The sequence below is a fragment of the Littorina saxatilis genome, linkage group LG9, assembly GCF_037325665.1.
Source record: "Littorina saxatilis isolate snail1 linkage group LG9, US_GU_Lsax_2.0, whole genome shotgun sequence".
In the NCBI taxonomy this organism is placed as follows: Eukaryota; Metazoa; Mollusca; class Gastropoda; order Littorinimorpha; family Littorinidae; genus Littorina; species Littorina saxatilis.
Window position 1 is genome coordinate 17,315,384 of NC_090253.1, and position 12,526 is coordinate 17,327,909.

At 38.0% G+C, this 12,526-nt stretch overlaps 1 protein-coding gene across 2 annotated transcripts in view; it reads left to right on the forward strand.

The window, feature by feature from the left end:
* The window catches only part of LOC138975477 (GATOR complex protein Iml1-like), an 89,820-nt gene that overhangs the window by 35,138 nt on the left and 42,156 nt on the right, over positions 1-12,526 (forward strand). For both annotated transcript variants that reach the window (XM_070348170.1, XM_070348171.1), the window contains exons 22-23: positions 72-182; positions 5,856-5,966. In XM_070348170.1, the coding sequence (XP_070204271.1) occupies positions 72-182; positions 5,856-5,966 (222 nt within the window). The remainder of the gene's footprint in view (positions 1-71; positions 183-5,855; positions 5,967-12,526) is intronic.

Below are 12,526 nucleotides of genomic sequence, written 5' to 3' on the forward strand. Positions count from 1 at the left end.
GTCCAAGCTGTTTCTACGGGAATGAGAAGTGAAAAGTGAACTTTTTGTTTTTACATCTTCTTGTCTTACAGCGTTTCAGAGGTCCCATGCAACAGCACAGAGGCTTTTCAACAATCTGAAGGAGAAGTACGTTCCGTGGGCGGCCACCGGTGAGCAGGAGTGGACCCCAGATCTCACCACCGGTGAGTGTTTTGACTCACTCACCCATCAAAATCTAAACAACGAAGTGACTGTGGTAAGATGAACAAAGTTAAAAAACAAAGGAATACTGTACTCACCAATACAAGAACGGGACAAGACGGTACGAATTTTCGCTTATGGAAGCTTCATCAGGAAAAACAAGAACACAAAAGACAACAAAAAGCAGACGCAACACGGAACGAACAAGGTTTGAACGAACAAGGTTTTTCTTTCAAACCTTGTTCGTTCCGTGTTGCGTCTGCTTTTTGTTGTCTTTTGTGTTCTTGTTTTTCCTGATGAAGCTTCCATAAGCGAAAATTCGTACCGTCTTGTCCCGTTCTTGTATTGGTGAGTACAGTATTCCTTTGTTTTTTAACTTCACTCACCCATGTCTGATGTCATGTCTGATGAGACTAATTCTCTTTGTTGTTTTTGGTACAGGTTTCCCTCAGTGTAAATACACTAAATTCAGGTCTGTGGATTTGTCAGTGGATGCAGAAGGTTTATGAATTTTTTGGAAGGGTTAAAGATACGTTCCTTCTCTAGTCATGGACACCGCCACAGATCTTTTCAGGCTTTTACATGGGATAAAAACATCCTTCCACTCAAACACATACCAAAAAGCTAGTCCATCTGATCTATTCTATGCAGAACGGGAATTTTTGAATTGATGTAATAAATGACAGCAATGTGAATAAGCAAAATGAATTAATGATTGACACCACCGGAGATCTTTTCAGGCTTTTACATGGAATAAAAACATTCTTCCACTCAAACACATACCAAAAAGCTAGTCCATCTGGTCTATTCTATGCAGAACGGGAATTTTTGAATTGATGTCATAAAATGACAGCAATGTGAATCAGCAAAACATTGCTGCTCCATGCAGGAAGAGGCAGGCAGGTGATTTTGTGTATGTGTGTTAGTGGAAGGATGCTCTTATAGCATGTCAAAGCCTGGAAAGATCTGTGGTGGTGCACATAATCAGTGACGAGAAGGAAGGTACAGTCGAACCTGTCCGTTAGACCACCTGTCTAAGGAGACCACCCCCAAAGTATCCCCAAGGCTTTTTGCTATATAAGCGACCTGTGTAAAGAGACCACCAGTGTGTGTGACGTGTGACACTACGTTTGCCAAATGGCGAACCTGTCTAAAGAGACCACCTGTCTTAAGAGACCACCTGTCTTAAGAGACCACCTGTCTAAAGAGACCACCTGTCTAAAGAGACCACCTGTCTAAAGAGACCACCTGTCTGAAGAGACCACCTGTCTAAAGAGACCACCTGTCTAAACAGACCACCTGTCTAAAGAGACCACTTTTTCTCAGTCCCTTGGGTGGTCTCTTTTGACAGGTTCGACTGTATCTTATTTTTATTGTCCTATTGATTCAAGCCACTTTCACCTATGATGGGCTACCCCACTATAGGAGAACCCGCAATGGGTGATTCTGAACGAATCCATACATAATGGGCGATGCTTGTTTCACTATGTTAGCACAAATTCCTGGTATCTATTCTGTTCACCAAGAAAGCAAATTTAGTTTGAAGCAGTTTTGTATGATGCACGTAGAAAGCTAGCACATTTTTCCAAAATGTTCAACAGTGAAGTCACAAATAATGAATCGATAGCCCAAAACAGCATCACCCGTTATGTATTACAGCTGCCTAGAACTGCCTATACTGGGGTCGCCAACTGTAGTGTTGCCCCCTACAGGCGAAAACTAGAGGTTGACCTGTACCGTTTCAGTCTTCGTTAAAGGCATGTGTACCTACAGTGTGTGGTTGTGGTTCTGAGTCCTCATCTCTATTCCCAATGAATTACTTTTTGTTATTTTAATCAGAGACCAATTCAGTTTTTTGAATGTGCATGTTTTTGTGTTTTTAAACTTTCTTTTTGCAACTCTAAATTACTGTGGAACCCCTGCTCCCATTTTAAGTCATGACCTCCCCCCTTTTAAGACGCAAGTTTTTGATATTCTCTGTTGATAACGTATGTAAATTTGACTCCAATTTAAGAGGCCTTCACTTTTGAGACCTGATTTCTCAGACTTTTCGAGGTCTTAACACTTTGAACCCTACCTATGTTGACCAAGGTTTTTTTTAGCCGAGACCAGCTGTGCTGCAGCGGGTCACTCAGAATTGTAGTAACTGTGTAGTAACTGTGTATCAACACGCTGGAATGCAGGCGTTAGATGGACGTTACAGGAAGCGACTGAAGCTAACAGTCTGAGCGGATATATCCGTACCCGGTCAGATTAAGGGCCATATGACTGGGTACGGATATATCCGTACCTGGGAGACAATGAGTTAAGAAGGGAGGGTTCTGCTGTAGTGTGTGTGAATTTAATACACAGTCTGCTTGACTTGTGCAAACCACTGTGTGTAGAGATTTGGTTCCACTGGTTTGTCTGAAATATTCATCGACAGTTTTGCTGATGTTTAGACCTCTCTTCCTGTTGGTTCTTTTGAGTCTATCTTCGTGCGTGAAATACAGTGGTACCTGTGATGCGAAGACACTTTTTTTATTGTATGGGGAGATTTATATAGCGCTTGACGTTCTTTAAGCGCTTTACATATTAATTTCTGCCGTGTGAGATGGAATTTTGCACACAATATATCACGCATTCACATCGGCCAGTAAATCTCAAGCCTATTAGAGCAAGCATTCACCTTTCACGGCCTTTATTCCAAGTCACACGGGTATTTGGTGGACATTTTCATCTAGTGAACGACGAAGAAGAAGAAGAAGAAGGTGGACATTTTTATCTATGCCTATACAATTTTGCCAGGAAATACCCTTTTGTCAATCGTGGGATCTTTAACGTGCACACCCCAATGTAGTGTACATCTGGTGTTAGTTGAAAGTGTCCCTACTTTGCAGCTGGTCTTTCTTGACAGATTCACTTCAGTAGAATGCATTGTTGAAGAGAAAACATGAAGTTGTTCTTTATTGGGAGATGTCTTCCGTCAGAGGGGTCTGGCCTTGCAGGCACCACTGTTTTAATAGAGTTGGACTGACTTGCTCTTAAAATGTGTTCTTGTTGGTTGTTTGCACTAGTGCTGTTGTGTGCTGAATAGTTTCACTGGCTATCCACAGATCTTATCCTGTTTGTTCTTTCTTTTCCCTGTTGTTGTTTTTATAGACTAAGTGAAGAAATAACCCCGTCAGCGTTTTTATGGACTGTGGAAAGTTGTATCCTTTGCAGGGGAGGCAAGCCGAGCTATATATATATATATATAGCGGATTGGGAACGACCAGGGAAGCCATTGTTGCCACCACAGTGGATAATGTGCTCCACTCTGCATGTTTTTGAAAGAAAAAACCGTTTATGCAGTGTCCGCTTTTGCCTTTTTCTTTTGATAACATGCAGAATGGACCTTATTATTCACTGTGACGCCAATGGTGTGTCTCCATTGGCTATTCCTTATGAGGTATATATAGCTCAGCTGGCTTCATCTTCAAGGAATACTACTTTCCACAGCACGTACAGAGTTATTTCTGTTCATGTTTTCCGTTTAGTATATTTTTTGTTAAGACTCTTTCCTCGTGTGTCTTCCTCATCGCTGTTGCCTGTGACGTTGAGAGACTTCCAGTTTACTCAGCTACTTACGGAACAGCTATAACTACTTCCTTGTTATGACTCTGCTTTCTGTCATTGTTTGAACTTCTGGACTCATAGGTTTTCTTGGTGTATAAGGTTTCCAGCTTTGTCCATGCGTTTTTTTCATTGGTGTGTGGAATAAGCTCACATAATGTACTTCCATGCAGTGCCTTCCAGAATGATTATGCCTGCACAATAAAACTAACATAAAATGCCCAATTTTGTGTGTGGGGGCATGTATTTGAGGATTTGGTGAATTGTTCTTGGCATATTTGATTAATCGTTGTCAGCTTAGATTTGTTGATTAAGTTGAACAGCTGTCGACGAGTTGATAAAGAGAAACTGTAGGTTGCATTAAGCATGCTTTACCTCACATGACTTGTTTTGTCATCTATAGTCTGCGGCAGATTAGGATTCAGAGAATGAAAGAAAATAAAACTTAAAAAGTTGAGAAACTATAATGTCTTCTAGTGTGACTAACATTTCTTCTTTCTAATACATGTGCATCTTTTGTCCTTAATCTTTCAGAGTGTCTTATACCAATTAGGCTATCTCATCACAAACATAAAGTCTGCCACAGAAATATGATCAGTTGTGAAAGTCATAGCAATTGACTCATTTAGAATGCATATGATAGTTTGAGTAAAGTCAACTTTGAAAAGGTCTAATGTCTTTTTCTTCATGTTTATGTACCAGGTATTATTATCTGGTAAACAATTTACTGACTGTATCTTTTTTTCCGCCCAAAAGTTGCTGTTGGTTTTAATGCTTTTTATTCCAGAGAAGACAAAGGTTTTGTAAGTTGTAGATGCAGTCAAGGATCTAAAGAAATGGATTTTGAGCATAATGAATGGATGCTTTTCGTAGAAATAAAAGAAGAAAATAATCATGAATTAAGAATGTTAATGGCGTATATCATAGTTTGGTGAAAGGATTATTTTCAACTGATGTGTAAAGCGTAAAATCTGTTGTTTTTGGCCCCGCTACACCCCCCCCCACCCTCACCCATCTCACCCGCAAGCCCAAATCAGATCAGTTGTAAATAGCCATGTACATAATTATTATTTGACATTCTTTTTCATGCTTACTTTTGAGTGCCGTGTCTCTGTTTGTGTTGTTGCCTGGTCATCTTCATGTAATTTATGTGTAAGTGTATATGAGTATGCTTGAGTTGTTAATGCGAAAGATTGTGTATGAGTGCGCCTTGAGTCGCCTTGTGGTGAGATATGTGCGCATTATAAATTCTCGTATTATTATTACTGGCCAGTTTGTGCTGTGTTGATTTTTGAAATTATGTGTTTTTTGCAAGTTTATTTTTCTATTCTTTTGTTAAAGAATATAAACACTAAATGAAATAGAGAAAAAAAGAGAAAATTTACCAGTTGATCAGTTGACAGATGGACAGATTTGAATTGATCAGTTTCTGAACAGATACATTTTTTAGTTTTTCCTCCTTTTGTCTCTCTCACTTGCTCATGCTCTCATAATGTCCTCCTCCCTTCCACCCCAGTCATCTTAAGTACTGATTGAATGTTTAACATTTTGTATTCCAGCATGGATTTGAACCTTGAACTGTGCTTACAAAATGAATTGAATAAGTTCTGGGGGTGCATTGTTCTAAGAATGTGAGTCATATTGACACAGCTTTTCATGACTGAGACAAGATTTTAACGGTTCAAACAGGATCAGAGTGTCTGCCTGTTCCCTGCTTGTCATGAGTGTCAGTTGGAGAATTTGATTAGCAGCAAGTACCTGGAGTTGACATGTGTGAAGTGAAATTTTAGCTGCAAAAAAAAACCAAAAATGAAATTTTAGGTCTTAATGGGTCTTGAGTGTAGTTAGCTTAAGAATGACCAAAAGTGTGCTCAATATTATCAGGGAAAATTAAGAGAAAAAAACAACAACGTTTGCCCCAAAAGTGTGACAATATTAATGAAGTAAATGTGAAAACATGTTTACAGCTAGGGGAAGGTGTGAACATGTTAACAGGAAAAGTGTTAAAGATGTTAACAGGGGTAAAGCGTTAGCAATTTTAACAGGAAATACCCCCAAATGGGGCCTTATGTCCATTGCAGGCACGGATTGGCGACCGCTGGACCAGAACGAGGCCAATTGTGTGGAGTCCCGTCTCGTCAAGCCAATTTTTTCACCCCTCTTTGATTCCGACGATTTTTGTCCTGGCATAAGTGAGAACCTGCACCTGGGTGTTGTCCTTTTAATGTTGCCGTTTCTTTTTACATTTAGTCAAGTTTTGACTACCGGTAAATGTTTTAACATAGAGGGGGAATCAAGACGAGGGTCGTGGTGTATGTGTGTGTGTGTGTGTGTGTGTCTGTCTGTGCAGGTGTGTGTGTAGAGCGATTCAGACTAAACTATTGGACCGATCTTTATGAAATTTGACATGAGAGTTCCTGGGAATGATATCCCCGGATGTTTTTTTTCATTTTTTCAATAAATACCTTTGATGACGTCATATCCAGCTTTCTGTAAAGGTTGAGGCGGCACTGTCACACCCTCATTTTCAATCAAATTGATTGGAATTATGGCAAAGCAATTTTTGACGAAGGCCGGACTTGGGTATTGCATTTCAGCTTGGTGGCTTAAAAACTAATGAATGAGTTTGGTCATTAAATATCGGAAACTTGTAATTAAAATTATTTTTTTATTAAACGATCCAAAAACAATTTCATCTAATTCTTCATCATTTTCTGATTCCAAAAACATATACATATGTTATATTTGGATTACAAACAAGCTCTGAAAATTAAAAATATAAAAATTATGATTAAAATTAATTTTCCGAAATCGATTTAAAAACAATTTCATCTTATTCTTTGTCGGTCCCTGATTCCAAAAACATATAGATATGATATGTTTGGATTAAAAACAAACTCAGTAAGCTAAAAAGAATAGACATACAGAAAAGCGTGTTATCCTGCTCAGCGCGACCACTACCGCACTATTCTGCATGGCTTGTCGATTTCACTGCCTTTGCCACGAGCGGTGGACTGACGAAACTACGAGTATGTGGTCTTGGAGAAAAAAAGCAGTGCGTTCAGTTTCATTCTGTGAGTTCGACAGCTTGACTAAATGTTGTTATTTCGCCTTACGCGACTTGTTAGTTACTCAGACAGTATTATTTTTTTTCCCGCTGGGAGCAACTATCTAGAGCACTCGCCTATCATTTATGTGTATCTTTGCAAACGCTGTACAAAATGGCTGCTCGCCTGGGAGATTTGATGTTGGATGTCCAGTTTTGTTGCTATAATGCTTGCGCTTTTTGAGTTAGAATAGATTTCATTTTGAAAGTGGGAGGTAGTTGTATTGCATTGGTGATAGTGTGTGTGGAAATTTGCTAGCTTACTTTGGGAAATTTTTTCAATGGAAAAATTCAATTGATTTAAACACTTGAATAAATCCTTAACATTGCAAAAGACTGTAATGAGATTGAGACTGACAATTTTTGTTTGTTGTATTTCTGATGACCATTAAAGCTCGTATTTTATTTTGAGAGGATGTATTATTCGCTATATTCTTGCGGTTTTTTTTTTTTTTTTTTTTTTTTTTTCACATAAAATGTGAGACATTTACTTAGACTGTTAAGACCCATTTGGCATTAGCAGCAAAATCAAGTCTATATGTGTTTAGCTGGACAAAACAAGACTGACACAAATTAATAATAATTATAGTACTCTGCAGAGCTCCCAAATAATAGTCAATGTATCGATTGAACACTGGTTCCCTTCTCTGAGCCATGTGACGTCAGAGGCCGACAACATTTCATATTTAGGCGGCCAGCCGAGACTACAAAATAGTGCATGTTTGTGTGCGTTCAATTATAAAAACTAAAAGGAATTCTAACCAGAATCGATCGATACATAAATGATATTTGTGTTTTTGACCAAAATATGACATTTTACACAGATCTCGACAGTCATTGTTCACCTTGCAACCACTAGAGCGGTCTCGGAGGAACACTGACTGTCTTGATCTGTGTAAAAGAAATTGTCATATTTTGGTCAAAAACACAAATAACGTATATTATCCCCTTTTGGCATCTAAGCATGCAAACAAAGACAAAAATCGTCTTCATATTCAAATTTAACATGAGTGGTTTTCATTATCTTAACTAACACTAATGGCCAGGTTTCAGTCAGTCCCCGTGTGTGTGATTGCTTTCTATCATACTGTGACATGCAGGGAAACATAAGGAATATTCAGAAGAAAGAACCTGCGAAAGTTTACTGCTTCAATGATCAAAATAAAACTGTGCTAATCAGGTTGGTTGTATGGCAAGAGGAGGTGACTATACAGGAAACAGATATGCTTCATTAAAGGTTGTGTCACAGATCGTGTTCTCGATCTGCATTTGAGCCAAACTTTTATCATTCGGATTGATGTGGTTATAAGGCGAAAAATATCCCACTTCAGTAACTTGTTATTGTAAAGGAGTTGGAGTGGGAATTGAGGGTATAAGATAGTTGAACATTACTCATGCGAAACACATTTTAAAATTCCGAAAACAAATTCAGAATTTTGTAAAAATGGGTTGATTTGTTTTGTAATTGTTTAGTTTTTTGGGTTATTGGATAAATAGTCTATAGGTTCTAATTAGTTTTCTTTCCAGTTGTGATGTTTACACCGTTTAGCATGCATTACATGCATTGTTGCAAAGCATGCATCTTTGTCTTTAGAATGGTAGATTAGTTGGCACATTTCGAATTGCTTTTATAGTGTTTTGTGCTGAGTGCATTTTCATTAGTTTGTGCGTTGCATACTTTCTTGTTGTGCATTAATTTGTTAGCTCAGAGAGAAAGAGTTGTTGCCTCGGGGGATGTGCATGAAGGGATTTTATACACACAGAGGAAAACAAGACTGCATGATTTTTGTTCCTGTTATGCTTTGCATTATGTATTGAATAAGAAAAGTTATGCACACTTTTTCATAGATCGAAAGTAAGTGTTATTTGTTTTATTGACCTTACATGAAGCTCAAGGTTACAGCAGGTTTGTGTATTAAGTTATGATTTTGAGACTAAGGTTTCATAGAATTAAATTGTTGCCATTTTCCCAGTTTTAGTTCTTAGTGCACTCTTATACATGTAGCTGCATGATCACTTTCAGTTTGTTGGATTCTCTTAGAATTAGAATTGAGACATTAAGTTAAGTGACATTTTACATTTTAAACCCTGTCTGAATGATTAAGAATAGTGATTGATCTGAGTTCTTGGGTAGTTCTTCTCTGTAATTTTCTCTTAATGTTTGCTGTGTAATAATGTGAGTTTCAAGTAATCTAACTTAATTGGAAAAATTTCTATATCTCTTTTTTCGTGGGTGATATACTTTGGATTTTCTGACTGGCTGGCATACATATGAGCCTGTGCCAAAACGTGGTCTGCCGAAAGAGCCGACATATTCATGCATTACTGTTCATCAACCGCACTTTCAATCGCAAAAAGCACTGAACAGTTTGAAAGCATGTATGTTAAAGACATAGCAAAGACAGTTTCAGAAGCTTGCATGCATTACACCTACATGAAAAAAATAAAAATGTTAGCCGAAGCGAGCAAATCCGGCGACTTAAAAGTGGGACATTCCGTACATGGTGTTTTGTTCGTCCGCGGTCCAGAAATCTCCGTCGGCAAGTTAGAAACAGTGCTCATAATATTGATAAATGTACCCTAAATTACCACGAAAAGATGATGTCTACGAAAAAAAAGATGTTTATTGGCAAAATATTTGACGTCAAAAACGTCCATAGCGATCGTAACTCCCTGTGTCTCCAGCGAACTCACGATACGTCCCTCGATTTTCGAATCTACGAACGTCATTATCGCAACCGAAAGTTGTAAGCAGCAGTAAATAAAAAGTTTTATTTGATTTGGAAACAATTGATTTAAAATAAAAGTATTTTAAGTAGTTTTGAGAAGTTTTTAGGTTGAATGCAATTTTCATGTCTTTTTGTTACGATCGCTCAATATTCAATAACTTATTTTAAATGACCGCGGAAGTATCGGGGCTGCTGTTATAAATAGCAAAAACGTTACACGCACGCAGTTGGACTCCATTTTGCTACACGGATGGCCGACTTTCGCAGGGAAGGTAAGTTTTCGTTTCATGTCTCCTGTTTGATGAGCGTTACGATCGACATAAAGTTACGATCGACTCAAAATTCTTCAAGTTTTTTACTTATTCGCTGTGTTATAGCTAGTAGCAAAGAATATGTTCTGGGTGATTCTTCCTTTCATATTTTAAGCATTTGTCTGGACTGAAAAAGTTCGTTGAAGTACGCTGGTTGTTTTTTTTGTTGAATTAAGACACAGGGACAGTTTGGGTCTTCGTTACGATCGACTGAACATTTTCACGGCTAGCAATAGCAACAGCAAACAATGGTTCCGCTTGGATTAGCAAGTAATGTATGAGTTTTCGGACTTGTTTTTACATTTAGTCAAGTTTTGACTAAATGTTTTAACATAGAGGGGCAATCGAAACGAGGGTCGTGGTGTATGTGTGTGTGTGCGTGTGCGTGCGTGTACTGTAGAGCGATTCAAACCAAACTGCTGGACCGATCTTTATGAAATTTTACATGAAAGTTCCTGGGAATGATATCCCCGAACATTTTTTTCTTTTTTTCGATAAAAACCTTTGATGACGTCATATCCGGATTTTTGTAAAAGTTGAGGCGGCACTGTCACACCCTCATTTTTCAATCAAATTGATTGAAATTTTGGCCAAGCAATCTTCGACGAAGGCCGGACTTCGGTATTGCATTTCAGCTTGGTGGCTTAAAAATTAATTAATGACTTTGGTCATCAAAAATCTGAAAATTGTAAAAACAACAATTTTTTTATATAAAACGATCCAAATTTACGTTCATCTTATTCTTCATCATTTTCTGATTCTAAAAAACATATAAATATGTTATATTTAGATTAAAAACAAGCTCTGAAAATTAAAAATATAAAAATTATAATCAAAATTAAATTGTCGAAATCAATTTAAAAACACTTTCATCTTATTCCTTGTCGGTTCCTGATTCCAAAAACATATAGATATGATATGTTTGGATTAAAAACACGCTCAGAAAGTTCAAACGAAGAGTGGTACAGAAAAGCGTGCTATCCTTCTTAGCGCAACTACTACTGTACCCCGCTCTTCTTGTCAATTTCCCTGCCTTTGTCATGAGCGGTGGACTGACGATGCTACGAGTATACGGTCTTGCTGAAAAATTGCATTGCGTTCAGTTTCATTCTGTGAGTTCGACAGCTACTTGACTAAATGTTGTATTTTCGCCTTAAGCGACTTGTTCTTGGTTTGGTTGTGAAATATTTTTCGAGAAGGCCACTCGGGGATCTTCTTGCGTCAATCGTAACGCAAGACATGTAACTCTCACCGTGTCTCGGTTACGAATGACACAAAGTATTTTTGGACAGCTATGCATTTACATACGTATGCCTTTCTTTTCTATTTAAGGTCTGCGTTTTACTTTTAACTTTTGGAATTGAGAGTTTATGGTTGTGGTTTTTTTGTGTGTAATGTTTGTAGCTTTGATTTACGAGGAATGCATGTCGACCGTAACTTTTCTTGGGAAGGACACAGTATTGTTTTATGTCCTTTGTTACTTGTTTTTTTTAGTTACCTCAATTACCAGCCTTGTAAATAAATGACTCTGCAGATGAAAGCATATTAATTTATGGTGATTGTGTCAACTTAGACACATCTCTTTGTAGGAAATCCAGTACAGTCTTAGTTCTTAGGACTGATGTTAGAAGTGGTATTGTTGCTCTTAAAAGTGAAATGTTACATTTATCTGGGAGAGGTAGAAGAGACAGGGGTCAGTGCTGTAGAAACTGCACTTGAACATGTCATTAAATTCTAGATGTGCTGTGGGCAAATATTTTTCTGTCTTGTATTTGAGCCTCATTTCTTTTTCGTGATTGTAAGGTCTGCGACTGCAAGTCAGATTGTCACCCCAGGCTGAACGAGTCCGGAAGCAGAACAACGAGCGATCCAAAGAGTACAGACAACGGCTAAAGCTGGACCCTGAACGCTACGATGTCTGCCATGAACGAACTTTGGAGAGGAACAGAAGACATGCTATTCTTACACAAACACGTTTGCACCCACGCGTATGGCTTTGCTTGCAAAGTACACCAACTTTTTGAAAAATACACTCAACGTTTTGGGAAAGTACTCTTGCCTCGGGTTTAGTGTAAACAGGTCTGCATCTGGTTTGGTCTGACTCCCTTCTGACAGTGACAGTCTGGCAAGTTTGCTGATCATGCATAGCCCGAGTAGATTAATTTATTTGATGGGGGAAGCCAATTTTACGAACTTTGCAGTTATCATTATCATATTATTTTACATGTAGGCATTGGCAGCTAAAGCTATGTGTGAAAGCTGATCTGTGATTTTCTCTAGTCTTGTACATTGTGGTACTTTGAATGCTTGTGTGTATTTATTGGTAGAGGTGCACATTTTTTTTTAAATCTCTGATTACCAATTTGTGATTGATCAAGTCTTGTATTTACCTTTGTAGGGTGCTAGTGTGCCATGTGTTTCTTTGATTATGTGCATGACTATTTGAGAGTGCAAGTGACACTTAATGTGTGGATGTGGAGGATATTCATGAGATTGACATTTCCCTTGGGCGTTTGTAATTTTACCTTGTTTTCTCCATGAACTTGCGTTTTAATTTTTCATTTTTATTTAACCAGTTTTGAGTGCAAAATTGTTTGTTTAATGAC